The sequence below is a fragment of the Erinaceus europaeus genome, chromosome 1 (genome assembly GCF_950295315.1).
Source record: "Erinaceus europaeus chromosome 1, mEriEur2.1, whole genome shotgun sequence".
Classification (NCBI taxonomy): domain Eukaryota; kingdom Metazoa; phylum Chordata; class Mammalia; order Eulipotyphla; family Erinaceidae; genus Erinaceus; species Erinaceus europaeus.
Genome location: NC_080162.1, coordinates 55,962,421 through 55,982,222, shown reverse-complemented (window position 1 = coordinate 55,982,222; position 19,802 = coordinate 55,962,421). Strand labels below are relative to the sequence as shown.

General features: G+C 40.2%; 1 protein-coding gene across 6 annotated transcripts; it reads left to right on the top strand.

The window, feature by feature from the left end:
- The first annotated feature begins 216 nt into the window (after nucleotides 1-216).
- Nucleotides 217-18,517, top strand: POLR3F (RNA polymerase III subunit F). 6 transcript variants are annotated; one of them, XM_060186344.1, is made up of 10 exons: nucleotides 217-409; nucleotides 2,395-2,512; nucleotides 4,386-4,453; nucleotides 4,933-5,000; nucleotides 8,482-8,601; nucleotides 8,905-9,017; nucleotides 11,784-11,927; nucleotides 12,128-12,235; nucleotides 13,225-13,256; nucleotides 15,792-18,517. In XM_060186344.1, exons 1-10 carry the CDS (start codon nucleotides 348-350, stop codon nucleotides 15,847-15,849), a joined length of 891 nt encoding a protein of 296 aa, XP_060042327.1. In that variant the 5' UTR covers nucleotides 217-347; the 3' UTR covers nucleotides 15,850-18,517. The 6 variants fall into 6 exon arrangements, with proteins under 6 accessions (XP_060042327.1, XP_060042319.1, XP_060042308.1 ...); XM_060186325.1 differs by having other exon boundaries at nucleotides 219-409; nucleotides 13,065-13,256; XM_060186336.1 differs by lacking the exon at nucleotides 11,784-11,927 and having other exon boundaries at nucleotides 218-409; nucleotides 13,065-13,256.
- The last annotated feature ends 1,285 nt before the right edge of the window (nucleotides 18,518-19,802 follow it).

The window sequence follows — 19,802 nt, the reverse complement described above, 5'->3', positions numbered from 1 at the left end:
TAGAACTTGACCTGGACCCTGTGCCTGCCTCGAACTCCTGTCCTAAGACTTCACCGTAGGCACCAGAAAATAAAAATGCTAAAATGTGGGTTCGAAATCAATGGGAAGGAACCGATCTCACTTTTTTTTTTTGACAGGCACTGACATTCTGAGCGAGTTTGGCGGAAAGGCACGACGTAGCCACCTCAACCCAAGAGACTAAGAAGGACCGGCCGTGACACGTGAAAAAAGGCCCCAACACAAGCCGGGTGTTGCCTTCTGAGAGTCTGGGCTTAGGCAGGTGGTGTTGCAGCTACTTTGCCTGACACCTTCCCGCTCTTCCCTCTGGGACCGGCAGCTGCACCCTCATGGCTGAGGTGAAAGTAAAGGTGCAGCCGCCGGACGCTGATCCGGTCGAAATAGAAAGCAGGTAAATGAGGTGATGTCTAGTTCCTGGCTGGGAAGCCCCCGTAGACGGCTGGTCATTTGGGCAGCCTGGCCCCCTTATAAATAAATAGGTCTAGAAGGGGGCCTTTCCCATCACCGGAGAGCAGAACTCTTAAGAAGTCCAAAATTAAGTTGGTAGTTTGCCATTTTAAACGATTGACCTGTCCCGCTAACAGCTTGGGAAGTTGTGTTGATTGTCTTTCCTCAGAGAAGACTCCACATTTTCCTTGTAGCACTTGTAGAAACATCTGAGCTGGAGGCTCTAAGGGAACTCTCGCGACAGAATGTTAAAAAAAAAAAAACCTCAGGAGGCAACATCAAACTTATTTAAATCAAGAGTTTAAGAGATCAAAGTGTCTCCCAAGTTTCTATTTTACTGTTTTTAGGCTACTGCATAATTTTTAAAAAGACTCCCGGGGCTGGGTGGTGGCGCACCTGGTTGAGTGCACATTTTGCAAAGCTCAAGGACCTGGGTTTGAGTCTCTAGTCCCAGCCTGCAGGAGGGGGAAAGCTTTGCAAGTGGTGAAGCAGTTCTGCAGGTATCTCTCTGTCTCTTTCCTTCTCTGTCTCCCTCTTCCTCTCAACTTCTGGCTGTCTCTATCCAATAGTAAATATAATTAAAAATTAAAAAAAAAAAAAGATTCCCAACTTCCCCAGACTCTGGTAACTAACACACATGATCCTGTGGCAAGGTGAGAATTTGGGTTTATTTTGTTTGGTATTGGGAATAATTATAAAAACAAGCTGTATTTGTCATAACAAACTTTGGTTTCTCTCCAGAGGTGCCTCTTGTTTACAGACTGACAGTTACCCCATGTTGTATCCTGACTTTGTCATGCTTGTTCCACTTGATAAATATGCAGCCTCCGCTTTAATACTTTTTGCTGTTTCCATTTGGCTTTTGTTCTAACTTAAAGTAAATATTTCTGAGAATATTAACAAGCTGTCTGTAATGGAAATAATGATGTAAACTTGTACTTCAAAACCATCTCTGTCCGTTTCTAACATGCTTTGATTCAGAACCTTCATAGAAACCCTGAAGACTGGACTGTGCATTTGCACATGGGTCGAGTGTACATGTACATCTGCAAGGGGTTGAAGCCCCCAGTTTCCCCTTGCAGGGGGGCAGCTTTGCAAGCAGTGAAGCACTGCTGCAGGTGTTTATATATCTCCCTCTTGGTTTCTTTATATCTCTTTTTTTTTAATTATTTATTTCCTTTTGTTGCCCTTGTTGTTTTATTGTTGTAGTTGTTGTTGTCGTTGTTGTTGGATAGGACAGAGAGAAATGGAAAGAGGAGGGGAAGACAGAGAGGGGTAGAGAAAGACAGACACCTGCAGACCTGCTTCACCGCCTGTGAAGCGACTCCCCTGCAGGTGGGGAGCCGGAGGCTCGAACCGGGATCGTTGAGCCGGTCTTTGCGCTTTGCGCCACGTGCACTTAACCCGCTGCGCTACCGCCGGACTCCCTCTTTATATCTCTTAAGTTAATTAAAAGGGGGCCGGGCGGTAGCGCAAACGGGTTAAGCACACATGACACAAAGCCCAACGACAGGCGTAAGAATCCTGGTTCGAGCCTCTGGCTCCCCACCTGCAGGGGAGTCGCTTCACAGGCGGTGAAGCAGGTCTGCAGGTGTCTATCCTTCTCTCGCCCCCTCTGCCTTCCCCTCCTCTCTCCATTTCTTTCTGTCCTATCCAACAACAACAATAACCAAAACAATGATAAAACAAGGGCAGCAAAAGGGGGAAAATGGCCTCCAGGAGCAGTGGATTCCGTAGTGCAGGCACAGAGCCCCAGCAATAACCCTGGAGGGCAAAAAAAAAAAAAAAAAGAAAAGAAAAATTTAAAAGATACTTTAAAAAAAAAAGAAACCATGTATCTGCTAAATGTAGGGAAAGTTAATAACTTTTCTGCTTGTATCCCCCCACCCACTTCTTGAAGTAGATAATCATTAATCCCTTTATTCCTAGGATTATAGAGTTATGTCACCAGTTCCCTCATGGAATCACAGATCAAGTAATTCAAAATGAAATGCCTCATATAGAAGCCCAGCAGCGGGCAGTGGCCATCAATAGACTACTTTCTATGGTAAGAGGAATCCAATAACTTCCTGTAACTACTTATATGTCCTGATAGAACTTGTGCTTCGTAAGACTCCAAAACAAGGAAATAGCTCAGACTGTTTCAACTGAGGAAAAAAGAAATAATTATGCATCATTTTACAAGATGAATTTTTTAGATGTTACATTCATTAACCTATTCTTAATTTTTTTTTCATTTTTAGTTAGTAATTTTAATGGTGCATTACAAAATTATAAGATTTCAAAAGTATAACTGTACACACACGGTGTGTAAGTTATTAGACTCCCTACCAAAGTTCTCTACTATCACCTGCCCACCCTTATAATACTTAATAGTTCAAGAAACAGTATTGACCTACTTTTCATGATTAGAATATATAGAAGACATGCACAGAGTCTATTCTCATCCTTGGCTTCCTGCTGCTATCGCTGGGCCATTCTAATGAAATACCCCTCCCCCAAACGTTTGTATACATCATCACAAAGCCAGAGTTTATTAGGGTGTCACTGTTCACGAACTCACTCTATTTCCAAAGTCAGAAATGAGTCTAAACGTCAGTGGTGGTACAGTGCCCCTGTCATATTGCAGTTGTTTTTGCTGTTTGTCCTGGCACATCATGTTTCATGTCTCCTGCTATCTTCCTTGATCACTTGTTTAGAAAGAGTTCCTTCCCTTTCTTCATAGGCTAACTCCTCATTATTTTAATTATTTTTCAAATCTGAGCTCTGCTCATCTCCAGGAAGCCAGGAAGCTTCCCGGAACCTTCAGCGTGGCCAAAGATTTTTTTTTTTCCCCAAAGCTTCTTTTATGAGAACCCATACCATACTTTATTTACCTCTATTTTAATATCAACTGTTTGATTTTGAAGTTGGCTGTGTGGTTCTGTTGTAGAATTTGTTTTTCTCTCTCCCAAACACCTATCACAGTGTAAATTCATAAACTGAACTAAATAACTGAATTGAACCTCCGAATTGAATTTTGTGGTTCAGTTTTGTCACCTAGTGGGTTTTGGGAAGGGTGGGTATTGCTGTTCATTCATACAGAAACTCATTTCCATGTTATGGAGCTTCCCAGTCTTAGCTAATAGGAATGGAGTCTCTCTTAACCATGTTTTCCCTGCAGTACCAGAAACCCAGTGATAAAGCCATTTGGGTGCTCCAGAGCTCAGACTGAAGGAACTTTAGAAGCATGTTAAACATACTTTATTTACTTTCACTAAGTAAAAAAAAAATTATTGTAGGCCTTTCGTCCAAAGGTTGATTCTTCACTTGGTTTTCATTTAAGATAGTAGAAGTCATGCATCCTAGTTATCCTTGTAAGTCATTGTGTTATAGGATATGTATGCATTTTAACTTGTATTTGGACCTTTATTTATATAAATTATTTTTATTTTAGTTAAATATTAAGTGAATTTGAATATGAACTTAAAATTTTTTTTTTTAATTTATTAGAAAGATAGGAAGAGAGAGAAAGAATCAGACATCACTCCAGTACACGTGCTGCCAGGGATCGAACTCAGGACCTCATGCTTGAAGTGCCTTAGCCACTGCGCCACCTCCCGAACCTCATAATTTTTCATTATCCTAAATTACTTGTTTCAAGTTCTTTGTTTATTGTCATATAACCAAATGAGAATCTAGCATATAAGAAAATGTTAGGTATTACTAGTTTGGGAAATGAATGAGATAAAGAACTTAAGTTCTGAAAAATATATTGCATATGGCAATGCAGACAAAAACTTGGGTTTCAAATGAGGAAATGACAACTGTGGACGGTAGGATGTTCCTGTATATAAAATATTAAATTATGTCTTAACCTTTGTCATTGGATTTGGTTATCTAAAATAATTCACTGTTATTTTCTGTGAAAATAACTTCAGGGTCAGTTGGACCTGTTAAGGAGCAATACAGGCCTTTTGTATAGAATAAAGGATTCTCAGAATGCTGGGTAAGCACACAGTTTTTTATTTAAAATAATTTTAATGCATACAAAAGTAACATATGTTTGGAGAAAAAGAGACAATGCAAAATTGGATGAGGTTAACCTGTACTGCATAATCATCCCTGCCTCCTTTGTTGAGTTCCTTTTCATAAAGACAACTGCTGCTAATACTTTGGTGTATATTCTTTCTTCTTGATAGATATGAATACATGTACATGACTATGTGTTTCTGTATAATCCCTCTCTTTTTAAACAAAATTGGGATCATGCTATCCATACTGTTTTGCAAATTGTTTTTTCACTTACTGTATCTTGGACATCTTTTCATTCTGGTACATACAGCCCTGTCTCATTCTTTTTAAGGTAAGCCTTTCAAATAAGTCAATATGATAACCTTTTCTGTTCATTTATTTAAGTAGACATATAGATTACTAGATTATCTAGTATCTCTTCACCTTTTAAAATTCTACTTTATTCTTTTACAGTAAAATGAAAGGGTCAGATAACCAAGAAAAACTAGTATATCAAATCATAGAGGATGCAGGAAATAAAGGTAAGCTTATGAAAGGAGAAAAAAAAAACAAAACCCAAAACTATTATGTTTAAGACCAAATAGAAGGACTGAAATTCTGACTTCCTAAGATGTAGGTCAGTTTGCAGAGTGTGCTGCTATTTGTGTTAAAAGGAGAGGAAATATTTAACATGCAAAAGCTTGAAAGACAGGTAGGAGTTATACTAACATTACCACAAGGAACACAAGAACTAGATGACTATAGGCAAGAATGGAAAGAAATTTCTCAGTTCTGAATTTTGAGAATGTATTGTTTACTTAAAATAAATGAAAAACTTCCAAATTCTCACTTAGTTTCCTTTCCTTTCTTTTTTTTTTTAAAGATTTTAGGAGGAAAGAGAGAAAACCAGACATCACTCTGGTACATGTGCTGCTGGGGATTGAACTCGGGATCTCATGCTTGAGAATCTGTTGCTTTTATCCACTGCACCACCTCCCAGATCACCTCACTTAGTTTCTTTCTTTCTTTTTGTAAGAATTTTTTATTTTTTTATTATCTTTATTTATTTATTGGATAGAGACAGCCAGAAATTGAGAAGGGAGGGGTGATAGAGAGGGAGAGAGACACCCACAACACTGCTTCACCACTCGTAAAGCTTTCCCCCTGTGGGTGGAGACCAGGGGCTTGAACCTGGGTTCTTGCACATTGAGACATGTGCGCTCAACCAAGTGCGCCACCACCTGGTCCCACTTAGTTTCTTCATCTTATTTATTAGTTGTGAAAAATGCCATCTTTGGTTTTTGCAAAAACCAGAGAAGCCTAGTATGATGTAGCCTAGTCTAACATAGGCCCCTCAACTGTTAGTTCTCCTGTCTTCCTTTATCAGTTAAATCTTCAAGCCTGGGCCCCAGCACATTGAAGGAAGCTTTGGTGCTGTGCTCTTTTACTCTCCCTCTCTCCCTCTGTCTCTATCTATTGAATGAAAACAAACCACAACACCTAGTTATAGCTAACAGCCTGAAAGGCAGCCCAGCAACAGAATACAGGACTTGCCCACATGAAGTCCTGGGCCTGGGAGGTAATACAATAAATTAAGCTTTGGACTGTCAAGCATGAGGTCTCAAACTCAGTTCCTAATATCTCATGTGCCAAAGTGATGATCTGGTTCTATCTTTTCGTCTCATTAACAACAACAATAAAAAAGCACAAGTTCCTAAGTTTGCTCCTTAGTACTGCATATGCCAGAGTGGTATAATGAGTGTCCTGTCTTTTTTTCTCTCTTATTGATAAATACATCTTTTTAAAAGGAATTATAACTGAATTACTGTTAACATATTTATGATGTTTTAGTTCTTCTTCTAGCGTTTACCCTTCTTCCGTAGCCAGTCAACAGCGTCAGGTTGAGCCTGATGTAAAGTTTCGAGACCTCCTTTGAATCTGGAGAGGTGGCAGTCGTTGACTATGTGGGTCATAGTCTGTCTGTAGCCGCAGGGGCAGTTCAGGTCGTCTCTGGCTCCCCAGCGATGGAACATAGCGGCGCACCAGCCATGGCCTGGTCGATAGCGATTGAGGAGGGCCCAATCACAACGTGCTAGGTCAAAGCCGGGTTGACGCTTGCAGGGGTCTGTGATGAGGTGTTTGTTCTTTACCTCAGCTGACTGCCAACTCTGTTTCCAAGAGTCTGGAACAGAGAAGTTCAGTGTAGGCGTAGGGGACCAGATTGGGTGACGAGACGTCAAGCATTGGACAGGGTGGGCGAAGATATCCGCATATATTGGCAGGTCCGGTCGAGCATAGACGTGGGAAATGAACTTTAGTCATTGGTACTAACTATAACAATTACAAACTAATCTGAAATCATATAATTCATATCTTTACTAGTTAGAAAGTTAAATTAGGTGGTCTGGGAGGTGGCACACTGGATAAAGCATCGGCCTCTCAAGTATGAGGTCCTGAGTTCAGTCTCCCCGGCAGCACATATGCCAGAGTGATGTACATTACTTTCTCTCTTCCTATCTTCCTCATTAATAAATAAATAAAATCTTGAAAAAAAAAGTTAAATTACGGCGTTTTGGGTAGTAGTGCAGTGGGTTAAGCACACATGGCTCAAAGCACAAGGACCAGCGTAAGGACCCTGGTTTGAGCCCCTGGCTCCCCACCTGCAGGGGAGTCGCTTCACAGGCGGTGAAGCAGGTCTGCAAGTGTCTATCTTTCTCTCCCCTTCTCTGTCTTCCCTTCCTCTCTCCATTTCTCTCTGTCCTATCCAGCAACGAACAACATCAGCAACAACAATAATAATCACAACAAGGCTACAACAACAAGGGCAACAAAAGGGGGGAAAATGGCCTTCAGGAGCAGTGGATTCATGGTGCAGGCACTGAACCCCAGCAATAACCCTGGAGGCAAAAAAAGAAAAGAAAGTTAGATTGACTTATTTTTCTATATGAAACAGGGAAGATAGCTAAACAGATAATAGTGCACACTTCACCACCATATGTGAGGCTGTGGATTCAGTATCTGGTGCCACATGGGTACATCATGTAGCCCCAAAGGGAACCCACAGGTGGTCAAATAGCTCTTTGGTGATTCTCTCCATCTCTCAATGTTTGTAGAATAAAAATTGAGCCAGGAAGACTGCTCAGCAGTTGAACATGCTTTGGTTCAATTCCTGGTGTTGTATTAAAAGTCATTCTCTGTGTGTATTCATTTATTGGGTTGTCTGAAAGGTCACTAGCATTTTTGCATAGAAAAACAGAAAAAAAAATGTCATGAATATAAAATGTCATAAATATAAAACCCAGAGCCAAAAGAGATAGTTAAGTCAATTCAGGAGTCAGACAGTAGTATAGTGGGTAAAGCACAGGTGGCACAAAGCGCAAGGCCAGCGTAAGGATCCCAGTTCAAGCCCCCGGATCCCCAACCTGCAGAGGAGTCGCTTCACAAGTGGTGAAACAGGTCTGCAGGTTTCTGTCTTTCTCTCTCCCTGTCTTTCCCTCCTCTCTCCATTTCTTTCTGTCCTGTTCAACAATGACAACAATAATAACTACAATAAAACAACAAGGGCAACAAAAGGTGATAAATAAATATTTTAAAAAGCATAAGTCAATTCAGTGACAATTAAGAGTTTTCTTTTTCTTTAAATTTAATCTTTATTTATTGGATAGAGACAGTCAGAAATTGAGAAGGAAGGAGAAGAGAGAGAGAGAGACACCTGCAGCCCTGCTTCACCACTTGTGAATCTTTCACCCTGTAGGTAGGGACCAGAGGCTTGACCCGGGTCTTGAACATTGTAATGTGTGCACTTAACCAGGTGCACCACAAGAGTTTTCTTTCATTACAGACATAGGTTTTTTGATAATTGCTAACACTTAAAAAAAATTTTTTTTAATTATCTATTTATTTAATTATCTATTTATTGGATAGAGACAGCCAGAAATTAAGAGGGAAGGAGGGTAATAGGTAGAGAGACAGAGAGATCATTGTTAACACTGCTTCACCACTTACAAAGCTTTCCCCTTGCAGGTGGGGACTGGAGGCTCAAACTCTGGTACTTGCACATTGTGACATATGCACTCAACCAAGTGTGCCACCACCCAACTCCCAGACATACCTTTTTCATAGGATGCTTCCTATGCTCTAGGAGTATATGTTAGTATATTTTGCACCTTTTGGAATGGGATATGAGCCACAGGGAATAAACAGAAATTCTATAAATGTTCGACTTCTTTTAGTTTTTATTTTATTTTTATTTATTAAATAGAGACAAACTGAAATAGAAGGAGGAGACAGAGATCTGCAGCACTGCTTCATCACTTCTGAAGCTTCCCCCCTATAAGTGGAGACTAGGGGCTTGAAGCCAGATCCTTGCACATGTTAACATGTACACCCAACTGAGTATGCCACCACCCAGCCCTGTTCAATTTCTTTTAATTTGTTTTATTCTAGGAATATGGAGCAGAGATATCAGATACAAAAGTAACTTGCCGTTAACTGAAATTAACAAAATTCTAAAGAATTTGGAAAGTAAAAAGCTGATCAAAGCTGTTAAGTCTGTGGCAGTGAGTAGTTTTCTCTTTTTCTCCCCCCTAAATATTTACTGTCTGTGACACTGACTCCAAGGATATTTAAACTTTTAAAAATATTATTTATTTATTATATGATAGAGACAGAGAGAAATTGAGAGGGGAGAGAGAGAGAGACATCTGCAGCCCTGCCTTACCACTTGCAAAGCTTTCCCCCTGCAAGTGGAGACAAGGGGCTTGAACCTGTGTCCTTACACACTGTAATGTGTACACTTAACCAGGTGTGTCACCACCGGGCCCCGGATATTTTAACTTTTTATTGTTCTTTAATCTATGTTGTGACTTCTAAATTAATTTAAATTTAAAACATAAAAATATAAATCCTGAAAGATTTTTTTAAATTTAGCTCATGAGCTGGGGAGATACCATAGTGGTTGTGCCTGAGGCACCAAAGGGCCCGGATTCAGTCCCCAGCACCACAATAAACCATAGGTGAGTACTGCTCTGGCAAAAAAAAAAAAAAAAAAAATTAGCTGACATATGAATTGATTTGGAAATACTGCTTAGATATGTTAACCTCCTCGTGAATTCTTAGTGCATTTTGTGTGTGTGTGTGTGTGTGTGTGTATGTTTATGTGCCTGTGTGTGTGTGTGTGTGTGTGTGTGTGTGTGTGTATGTTTATGTGCCTAGGATTGAAACCAGGACTGAAACCTGCTAAGTATATGCTCGGTCAGTGAGGTGCATCCTTGGAAATCTCTTAGTGTCTTAGTCACTTAAAGACCCCAAAGTACTCTTTCTTTAAAGAGGGCGGGTGGGGGGGGGGAGGTAGATAGCATAATGGTTATGCAAATCGACTGTCATGCCTGAGGCTCCAAAGTCCCAGGTTCAATCCCCTCCCCACCACCACCATAAGCCAGTGCTCTGGTAAAAATAAATAAATAAACAAACAAACAATAAAAGCAAAAATAATTTGTGTAGAGGAAGGGGCAGTGAAACATCTTACCCGAGAAGGTGCCTACTGTGCCATTTGTGCAGGTTCAAGCCCAGAGCAGAGGGGAGAAGCTTTGGTGTTGTGGTATGTCTCCTCTCTGTGTCTTCCCCTTTATATCTGAAAAAGTCAATACAGAATAGTGAATCCCCAGTGACAGACACACAAAAAAAGACTTTGGGACCGTGATCATTTCTTTTCTTTCTTTTTTTTTTTTTAATTGATTAATTTATTCCTTTTGTTGCCCTTGTTGTTTTGTTGTTGTAGTTATTATTGATGTCATTGTTGTTGGATAGGACAGAGAGAAATGGAGAGAGGAGGGGAAGACAGAGAAGGGGAGAGAAAGACAGGCACCTTCAGACCTGCTTCACCGCCTGTGAAGTGACTCCCCTGCAGGTGGGGAGCCGGGGGCTCGAACCGGGATCCTTCCGCTGGTCCTTGTGCTTAGCGCCACCTGCGCTTAACCCGCTGCGCTACTGCCCAACTCCCTTTTTTTTTGTCATTATTGTGTTTAAGATAATTTACATCATCCTGGAATTGTTAGATAACCATTCAGCAAATATTTGTGCTGTGCCAGGCACTGTTCTGGGTGCTTAGATTATATTAACTGGCTATGGAAGAAGGGCAAACGCTAGAAGAAGAAGATTATATTACTAAAAAACCCAGAGAAGGATTCCTGTCCTGGTAGATCATCTGTTTCAGCACATAGTGGTGTTTCTCCTAGATATTGTCACATGCTTCGAGGTACCATCCTCCAGAGCTGACTACATTAGAGATAATACTGAATACTGCCCTGATTTAGGGGTCGGAGCTGAGATTCCTCCATATTGAAGTCTGCTTGACCATAAATTTCAGCATATATGGGAAGGTTGGGGGGTGAGGGGGTGGTGTATAGTTTAACTGTAGAAAACTGAGAAACACTCAGGCCATGTGACCAAGGTGAATGTCAATACTGTTAAGACATGTTGATGATAATTATCACTTGGTAGCAATCATGTACCTTTGATGAGGACACTTTTTTTTTCACCCCAGTGAAGTTTTTTTGTTATGTTTTTAATTCAGTCTAAGGAAAACATCAGACAAACCCCAATTAAGTGATATTCTACAAAATATATGACCAGTAATTCTCAAAACTGACAAGTCTGTCAATAAGAAGGAAAGGCTAAGTAATTGACATAGCCAAAATTTGCCCAAGGAGAAATGACAACTGTAGTGTCTGTCCTGGATAGGATTCTGAACTAGAAGGACATTAGTACTAAGTAAATCTGAGCAAGTTGTAGGTTTTAGTTAGTGAAAATGTATTGGTATCGGGCCAGGTGGTTTTGCACACCCAGTTGAGCACACGTAACCATGTGCAAGGACCCATGTTTGAGCTCCCCACTCCCCACCTACGGGGGGAAACTTGATGATAGGTGAAGCAGGGCTGGAGGTGTATATCTTTCCCTCTCCCTCTGTCTTCCTCTTTCCTCTCAATTTCTCTCTGCCCTAGCTAATAGTAGGAAAGAAAAGAAGATAGGGAAGAAGGGAGGAGTGGAGTTGTAGTGCAAGCACCAAGCTCCATTGATGACTCTGGTGGTAAAATAATAATAGTAACAACAACTGGTATAAATTCATTAATTGTAATATTTGTACTATACTATGTAAGATGTTAACAGTAGGAGGAACTAAGCACAAGGTAAATGGGAAATATGTGCCGCCTTTATAATTCTATTAATCGAAACTGCTCTGAAATACAAAGTTTAAAAAAAAAAATCTCCATTTTAGATGTCAGTATTTCACTTTGTAAATATACTTGCATGTTTTTTTCCCCTAGGCCTCAAAAAAGAAGGTATATATGCTTTATAACCTGCAGCCAGACCGGTCTGTGACTGGTGGAGCCTGGTACAGTGACCAGGATTTTGAATCTGAATTTGTAGAAGTTCTTAACCAGCAGTGCTTTAAATTCTTACAAACCAAGGTGAGGCACAATTAGGAAAGAGCACTACAGGTCTTTTTTCTTTAATGCCTTAAACAATATTTAATCTTGTCCATTTTTATAGAAATTGAATTTGTCATTTCTACTAGTCAAAATATTTTCTTTTTTTTTTTTTTTGCTCTATGTAAATTGTGTTTAAGAAACACCAGAAGTTTTGTTGAGATTTGTTTTTACCCTTATAGGCGGACACGGCACGAGAAAGCAAACAGAATCCGATGATACAAAGAAATAGTTCATTTGCTTCATCACATGAAGTGTGGAAATATATCTGTGAATTGGGAATCAGTAAGGTCAGAGCTAAGTTACTAATCATCTAGTTTTTAGAGTGCTTCCCCCCTTCCACCCCATCAACAGGATATACTTTACAATATAGGAGTATTGTATTCTAGTCATATTTGACCCAGATCTTTTTTTTCAAGTGATAGCTGTAAATATTCCAGTACTGAAAGTACTATCCTAGTTAGGCAACAGTGCCATCAGCTACTGTCTTAACCATATGTGCTTGAACTTGGAATCTAAAGTAACCACATAAGGGGTTGGCAGTGTATTTCATTTTCAAAATAATTGCCAATTGTTAGCTATCAAATTCATTTTAATTTACTAGTGAGATATAAATGGTATTATATGTTTTTTGAAGACCTCCATATATCACTGACAATGTGCTGGAAGCTTTTCATAATCAGAGAAGAAATTAAAGTGCCACTTAGATGAGTTATTTTCATTTCCTGGGTCCCAGATTTCTCTTATATTGCAAACTAAGAATCTGCACTATTAAATATCAAAAGCATCTTTTTTAAAGTATTTTATTTATCTCCATCAAATTCTTACCTCCAAAAAGATATTTCTTAGACTTCTGATTTTACTGGGGGGCTTGGGGGGGGGGGTAGTGAAGGCAACAGGAAATGTCTAACTCAGTATGATGTTAGTCCTGTCCCTAGCATATTAGCGGTTTTTGCTAACTTGAGCCACTGTGCAAACCTTTCTCTGTTTTTCATTATTCTCCAGCATACTGTGTTCTTATTTAACAAAAAAATTATGACCTTTCACTGTTTTGAAATTCTTCAAAAGGAGGTCTCCTTGTCCTTTCTGTGTCCTTTATAATGTATCTCCCACTTTTAGGTAGAATTATCCATGGAAGACATTGAAACTATCTTGAATACACTTATTTATGATGGAAAAGTAGAAATGACGATCATTGCTGCAAAAGAAGGCACAGTTGGAAGTGTAGATGGTCATATGAAACTGTATAAGGCAGTCAATCCAATCATCTCACCCACAGGTTTGGTCCGTGCACCCTGTGGACTCTGCCCGGTGAGTTAAAGTGACCTCACTTTGCTAAACTTGACCACTCATAAGTGCAATGCCATAGAACATACTGACACTTTTACCCCAGGTTTCTTAACTTTCGGATTGACTAACAGTTACTTAATCCTGCATGTAACTTTGCTAACAGACCTATAATGAGCAAGTCTTTACATGATGTTCTTTTTTAGACTAACCAAACTAAGAAATTCTGTGTTTTCTGTTCTTTGTCCTGAAATAGAATTTATTATTATTTTCTGTGAGAACTAATAGTTTAACCTAACCTGGAGAGTATGAGATTAGATGCGAACCAACCAAGGACTAAACATGTTCTTGGCCTCATCTAATACTCCTGTGTCCCATGGAGGAGCTAGGACTGTTTTCCCCCTTAAACATAAGGAAACTTAAGGAAGATCTAAGACATATTCTTAGAAGTAGCGATAGTGGAGATAGGGAGAGATACAGATTTGCATGTAGGAGTTCACAGGTTCGATCCCTGGCACCACTAATAGCCAGAATTCAGCAGTGTTCTGATAAAAAGAGAGGGAGGAAGTGAGCAAAGAAAGAAGGGTGGGCAACTAGAATTCAGTTTCAGAAATAATAGTATTTTTTAATGTTTTTTTATTTATTTACTTTCCCTTTTGTTGCCCTTGTTGTTTTTTATTGTTGTTATTGATGTCATCATTGTTGGATAGGACAGAGAGAAAGGAAGAGAGGAGGGGAAGACAGAGAGGGGGAGAGAAAGACAGACACCTGCAAATCTGCTTCACCACCTGTGAAGCGACTCCTGTGCACGTGGGGAGCCAGGGGCTCAAACCGTGATCCTTACGCTTTGCACCACGTGAGCTTAACCCACTGTGCTACTGCCCAACTCCCAGAAATAATAGTATTTTATCTGCAACATGTCCCATCGCTCTAGTTAATTTTCTTCCAGATAATCCAGGAATGTCAGTTGTGTGCTACAAGCACTGTCCTAAACTATTTATATTCTTAGCTGCTGGCTATGCTTATTTCCTTTCTTATAAAGATTTATTTATTACAAAAGAGATTCACATGAGACCAAGAGAGAGAAACCAGAGCACCACTCCAGTACATGCTGTGCCAGGGATTGAACTGAGAACCTCAGGCATACAAATCTCATGTTCTGTCAGCTGAGCCATTTCTCCAGCCACTGGTTATGCTTTATTTCATTATCCCTTGTCTGTATGCGTATCCTGCAACTTCTAGACAAAAGGCTACATAATAGAATTATATTTAACACCCTTCACAAAAAGGAACACAGTCAAAATTAAGCCATCACTATACATGTAGACCCTGTTACCAGTATTTTTTGTATTATGTTGATAGCCTTTTGCTCTGTGAGCCAGTGAATAAGGTCATCTTAGTGCTACAATATGAAGTCTCTTATTGAGGGGCTGGGTGGTGGTGCACCCAGTTGAGTACCCTTGGTTCAGATTCTCATTCCCCACCTACACAGGGAAAATTTCACGGGTGGTGAAGCAGGGCTATAGGAGTTTCTCTTATCTCCTCCTTCCCTCTCAATTTCTCTCAGTTCTATCAAGTGAAAAGAAAAAAAAAGAAAAAATGGTTGCCAGGAGTGGTAGATTTATAGTGCAAGCACCAAGCCCACTGACAACTCTGGAGGCAGTTTTAAAAAATTAAAAATGTAAGATGTTTCTTATTGACTTTATTATGACAGAGTTGGCTTTATTACACTGATTCCTTTTTTTTTATTTTTTATTGCCATCAGAGTTCTGATGAAGCTTGGTGCCTACACCAAGAATCCATCTCTCAGCAGCCATTTTTCTTTTTCCTTTTTTTTTTTTTTTTTTTGTGCCTACAGGGTTAGCACTGGGACTCGGTGCCTGCACTATGAATCCACTGCTCCTGGAGGCTATTTTTTTCCCATTTTGTTGCCTTTGTTGTTGTTATTGTTGCCATTACTGTTGTCAGATAGGACAGAGAGAAACCGAGAGAGAGAGAGAGACAGAGAGAGACCTGCAGACTTGCTTCACCACTTGTGAAGCCACCCCTGTGCAGGTGGGGAGCTGGGGGCTCGAACCAGGATCCTTGCCCATCCTTGCACTTTGTGCCATGTGCACTTAACCCATTGAGCTACTGCTCACCCCCCCTCTCCTCTTCTTTCTTTCTTTCTTTTTTTTTATTTTATAGGACAGAGAATTTGAGAGAGGAGGGTAAAATAGAGAGGGAAAGAGATAACTGCAGTATTTGCTTCATAGCTCATAAACATCCCTCCCTCCCCTAACCTCCACTACTTCTCTCAGAAGTGGGGGTCCGAACCCTGGTCCTTGCACATGGTTATATGTACACCAGGTGTGCCACCACCCAGCCCCAGTGTCATCTTAAATACAGTTTTAATCACTTCCGCTTTGAAATTTTTGTTTTTGATACTGCTTTAAATAAGTGGTAAATCTTGAATATTTGTTTGTTAGAAACTTTAGTTGCCATTAGTATTTAATACGTTAGCTATAGTGTAATTTTAAAACTTTGATTTGAATATGAACTTTTCTTTTTTTCTTTAAGGTTTTTGATGACTGCCATGAAGGTGGTGAGATATCACCATCTAATTGTGTCTACATGATGGAGTGGCTTGAATTTTAATAGCACTGAAACATCACTGACATTTTGGGAATTACTTTGGGAGTAAATAATTTACTTCATGATGGAACATCAGAGTCCCTTGAAGGCTAATTTCACAGTGATGGATACAGATTTCCTACCATAAAAAATGTGTTTTTAATCTATCAAGACTAATTGTTTATTGGTAGCATGGTCAATAATTATGAAGCAGGTAAGATTAGTAGTAAACTCTCCAGGAAATAAAATACTTTTAAGTTCTAGAGGACCATATCTGACACTTCTAAGACTTGATGGTTAGGAAAAAGAAGCCAACAAATCCACATTTTCCAAGTATTATAATAATCACTAAAACTTCAAAATGCCTGCTTCAAAGAAATTTTTATGGTCTTCATTTGAAGATTTTTAATCTGGCTCACCATCTCTATTTTCTCTTTTTTTAAAAAAAATATTTATTTTATTTATTCCCTTTTGTTGCCCTTGTTGTTTTATTGTTGTAGTTATTATTGTTATTGTCGTTGTTGGATAGGACAGAGAGAAATGGAGAGAGGAGGGGAAGACAGAGAGGAGGAGAGAAAGATAGATACCTGCAGACCTGCTTCACCGCCTGTGAAGCGACTCCCCTGCAGGTGGGGAGCCGGGGTTCGAACCGGGATCCTTATGCCGGTCCTTGTGCTTTGCGCCACCTGCGCTTAGCCCGCTGAGCTACAGCCCGACTCCCTCTATTTTCTATTACTCAGTGGCTTAATAAAAAAGTTATTGTAAATAACAGAAGGAAGGGAAAATGGAATTGGGACTTCCTTTTTCTATAAACTTTTTTTTTTTTTTTTTCCTGTTTGTTTCTTTTGCAGAGCCTGGGCCTCATGCATGCATTGTTTCACCATTCCTAGTTTTTTTGTTTGTTTGTTTGTTTGCTTTACCAGAGTGCTGCTCAACTGGTTCTTAGTAGTACTGGGAATTTCACCTGTGACCTTGGAGCTTCAGACATGAAAGTCCTTTGTATTATGTCCCCTGCCCTTCAGGCTACTTTCTCCCTCCTTTTCTTCCTTTTCCTTCCTTCCTTCCTTCCTTCCTCCCTCCTCCCTCCTTTCCTTCCTTCCTTCCTTCCTTTCTTCTTTCCTTCCTTCCTTCTTTCCTTTCACTTAGAGGGGAGGGGAGGATAGGGAGAGAGACACTTGTAGCACTGCTTTACCACTTATGAAGCTTCCTCCCTTGCAGGTTGGGACTAGGAGCTTGAACTCTAGTAGTGTGTACTTGCAGGGTGCACCACTGCTTGATCTCCCTCCAGGCTACTTTTTCCATTTGACAGAAAGGCTGAGGGCAACTCCCATATGGTACCAGGACTTAACCCTGGGCCTGTACATACCTCAGGCACTGAACTATCTCAACAGCATATGTGTATGTTGTCTGTCTGTATCTCTGTCTCTCTGGGGACTTGCCTAGGTGTGTTACACTGGTCTTTAGCCTTTTTTTTTCCCCCTCCCATTCTTTATTTCAGACACAAAGATATCACTGTCTGTGGCGTTTCCCTGGGTGTGGTACTCTCATGTATGTAGTGCTGGGGAACTCATGTATGTAGTGCATGATAAGGCACATGCCCTACCAAATGAGCTTTATTTTTTGTTAGAAATACTTTTTAAAAGAATAATTAGGGGGAGTTGGGCGGTAGTGCAGTGGGTTAAGTGCAGGTGGCACAAAGCGCAAGGACTGGGTAAGGATCCCGGTTCGAGCCCCCAGGCCCCCACCTGCAGGGGAATTGCTTCACAAGCATTGAAGCAGATCTGCAGGTGTCTGTCTTTCTCTCCCCCTCTCTGTCTTCCCCTCCTCTCTCCATTTCTCTCTGTCCTACCCAACAACGACGACATCAATAACAACAATAATAACTACAAAAAAATGGGGCAACAAAAGGGAATAAATACATAAATCAAAAGAAAAAAAATTAGGAAGAGAGAGCCAGAGTATTTCTCTGGATATGTGATGCCAAGGATTAAACTCAGAACCTTGCCAGGCTAGCCTGAGGGTGTTTCTTCCTGGGCATGTGCTCTCTGGGTTGGAGAGAACTCTGCCAGAGCCAACCTAGGCTGCTGCCTACTCAGCAACTCGAGAGAGGAACCGGGAACTCTCATGGCTGAGTGGGAACGCAATGCCATGCTGGCTTCATCTGCATTTATACTTTCCAGGAAGGAAGTGGTAGGGTGTAAAATAAGTACGTAGGAGAAGGGGGTGGAGTGGAAAAAGCTCAAACCAGTGGGGATTAAACCAAGGCGGGTCTCAAACAAACCAATGATTATGTAAATAGACCACAGCGTTAAGCAATGCAGGGGAACCTGGCATGACACGGATAGAAACAGAAGCAGAACTAGCCAAAGGAGAAATGTTGACCAACAAACCTCATGCATGTAAGTCCAGCACTTTATATCCGCTTTGCAGTCTTTCATAGGATTATGCTGCTATATTTACATCAAACCCAAATGATGACTGTTGTTAAGGGTATATATTACCATTGTATAAATATTATCATTTTCACCCTAAAGGGAATATTTTCACTGGGCTTTTGTTAAAGTCTTATTACGTTTTTCACTCTGTGCCAATTACATTATTAGCTATAATTACCCCCCAAAATTCTTATTGTTTAACTAAAATTAAAACTGAAAATAATCCATTGCTCTCCATTCATGCTTTTTGTATATTTGTTTTTACTAGATAGGACAGAGAAATTGAAAGGGGAGGGGCAGCTAGAAAGGGCATGTGTTTGTGTGGGAGGGAGACTGCAGATCTGCTTCACTACTCATGAAGCTTTCCCCCCTGTAGGCAGGGAGCAGGGGTTTGAACCCAGGTCCTTACCCATGATAATCTGTGTGCTCAACAAGATGTTCCACCACTCGGACTCCCCACTCATGCTTTGAGAAAAGAAATACCATTCTTTTTCTTGGACGGTGTTAGATTTGTTTCCTTAACTAAGCACACATTCATAATAGTACTTAGTTTGGTAGCACTTTCATTTCCAGTCTTTATTCATATGGGAATCATTAGGTCATATGATGCATTGTTGCAGAGAAAATATAGGGTTTCTCAGGATCTTAACTGTATCACTCTGCAGCTCCATTTAAGTCTCACCTGGGTTGGGCAGACAGAACAGCTATTTATGCAATAGATTTTCATGCCTGAGACTTGGAGGTCTCAGGTTCAATCCCCATCACCACCATAAACCAGAACTGCGCAGTACTCTGGTATAGTATGTGTCTGTCATTAAAGTAAATACAATATTTCTTTTAAATATTCTAATTGGAGGCCAGGCACATCTTAACAAGGTGCAAGGACCCAGGCCCAAGCCCCCAGTTCCCACCTGCAGGGGGGGAAGCTTCACTCATAGTGAGACAGCGCTGCAGGTATCTTTCTTTCTCCCTCTATCCAACCTTCCCTTTCAGTTTTTTTGTCTCTATAATAAACACTTAAAAGAGAACACTTAATCCTGAAAAATATATATGCACACACACATAATCTAATTTGTCAACTACCGGAAGTCATTTTGAGGTAAATTAGTAAAATAAAATTTATGTGCAGGCTAGGGACAAGTATAATGGTTATGCAAATAACTTGTATGCCTAAACTCAAGAGATCCCAGATTTATTCCCTAGCACCACCATAAGTCAGAGCTGAGCAGTGCTCTGGTCTTTCTTCTGTATCTCTCATTAAAATAAAATATTTTTTAAATGACTTCAGAAAACAAGGTACTAAAGAAGTTATTAATTTTAAATAAGTCAATTTAAAAAATAATTAGTTTTTATTATTATTTTTACAAGAGCACTGCTCAGCTCTGGCTTATGGTGGTACGGGGGATTGAACCTGGGACTTTGGAGCCTCAGGCATGAGAGCCCCTTTGCATAACCATTATGCTATCTACCCCTGCCCTAAATTTATTAATTTTTTATTGATTGATTTAATAATGATTATCAA

What these genes read in the sequence shown, in the direction of transcription:
- POLR3F (XM_060186325.1), top strand. Translation starts at nt 348, where the DNA reads ATGGCTGAGGTGAAAGTAAAGGTGCAGCCGCCGGACGCTGATCCGGTC. An exon ending in AAGGATTCTCAGAATGCTGG is followed by an intron (nt 4,454 to 4,932) that starts GTAAGCACACAG and finishes ATTCTTTTACAG; the next exon opens with TAAAATGAAAGGGTCAGATA. An exon ending in GTGAATTGGGAATCAGTAAG is followed by an intron (nt 12,236 to 13,064) that starts GTCAGAGCTAAG and finishes TCCCACTTTTAG; the next exon opens with GTAGAATTATCCATGGAAGA.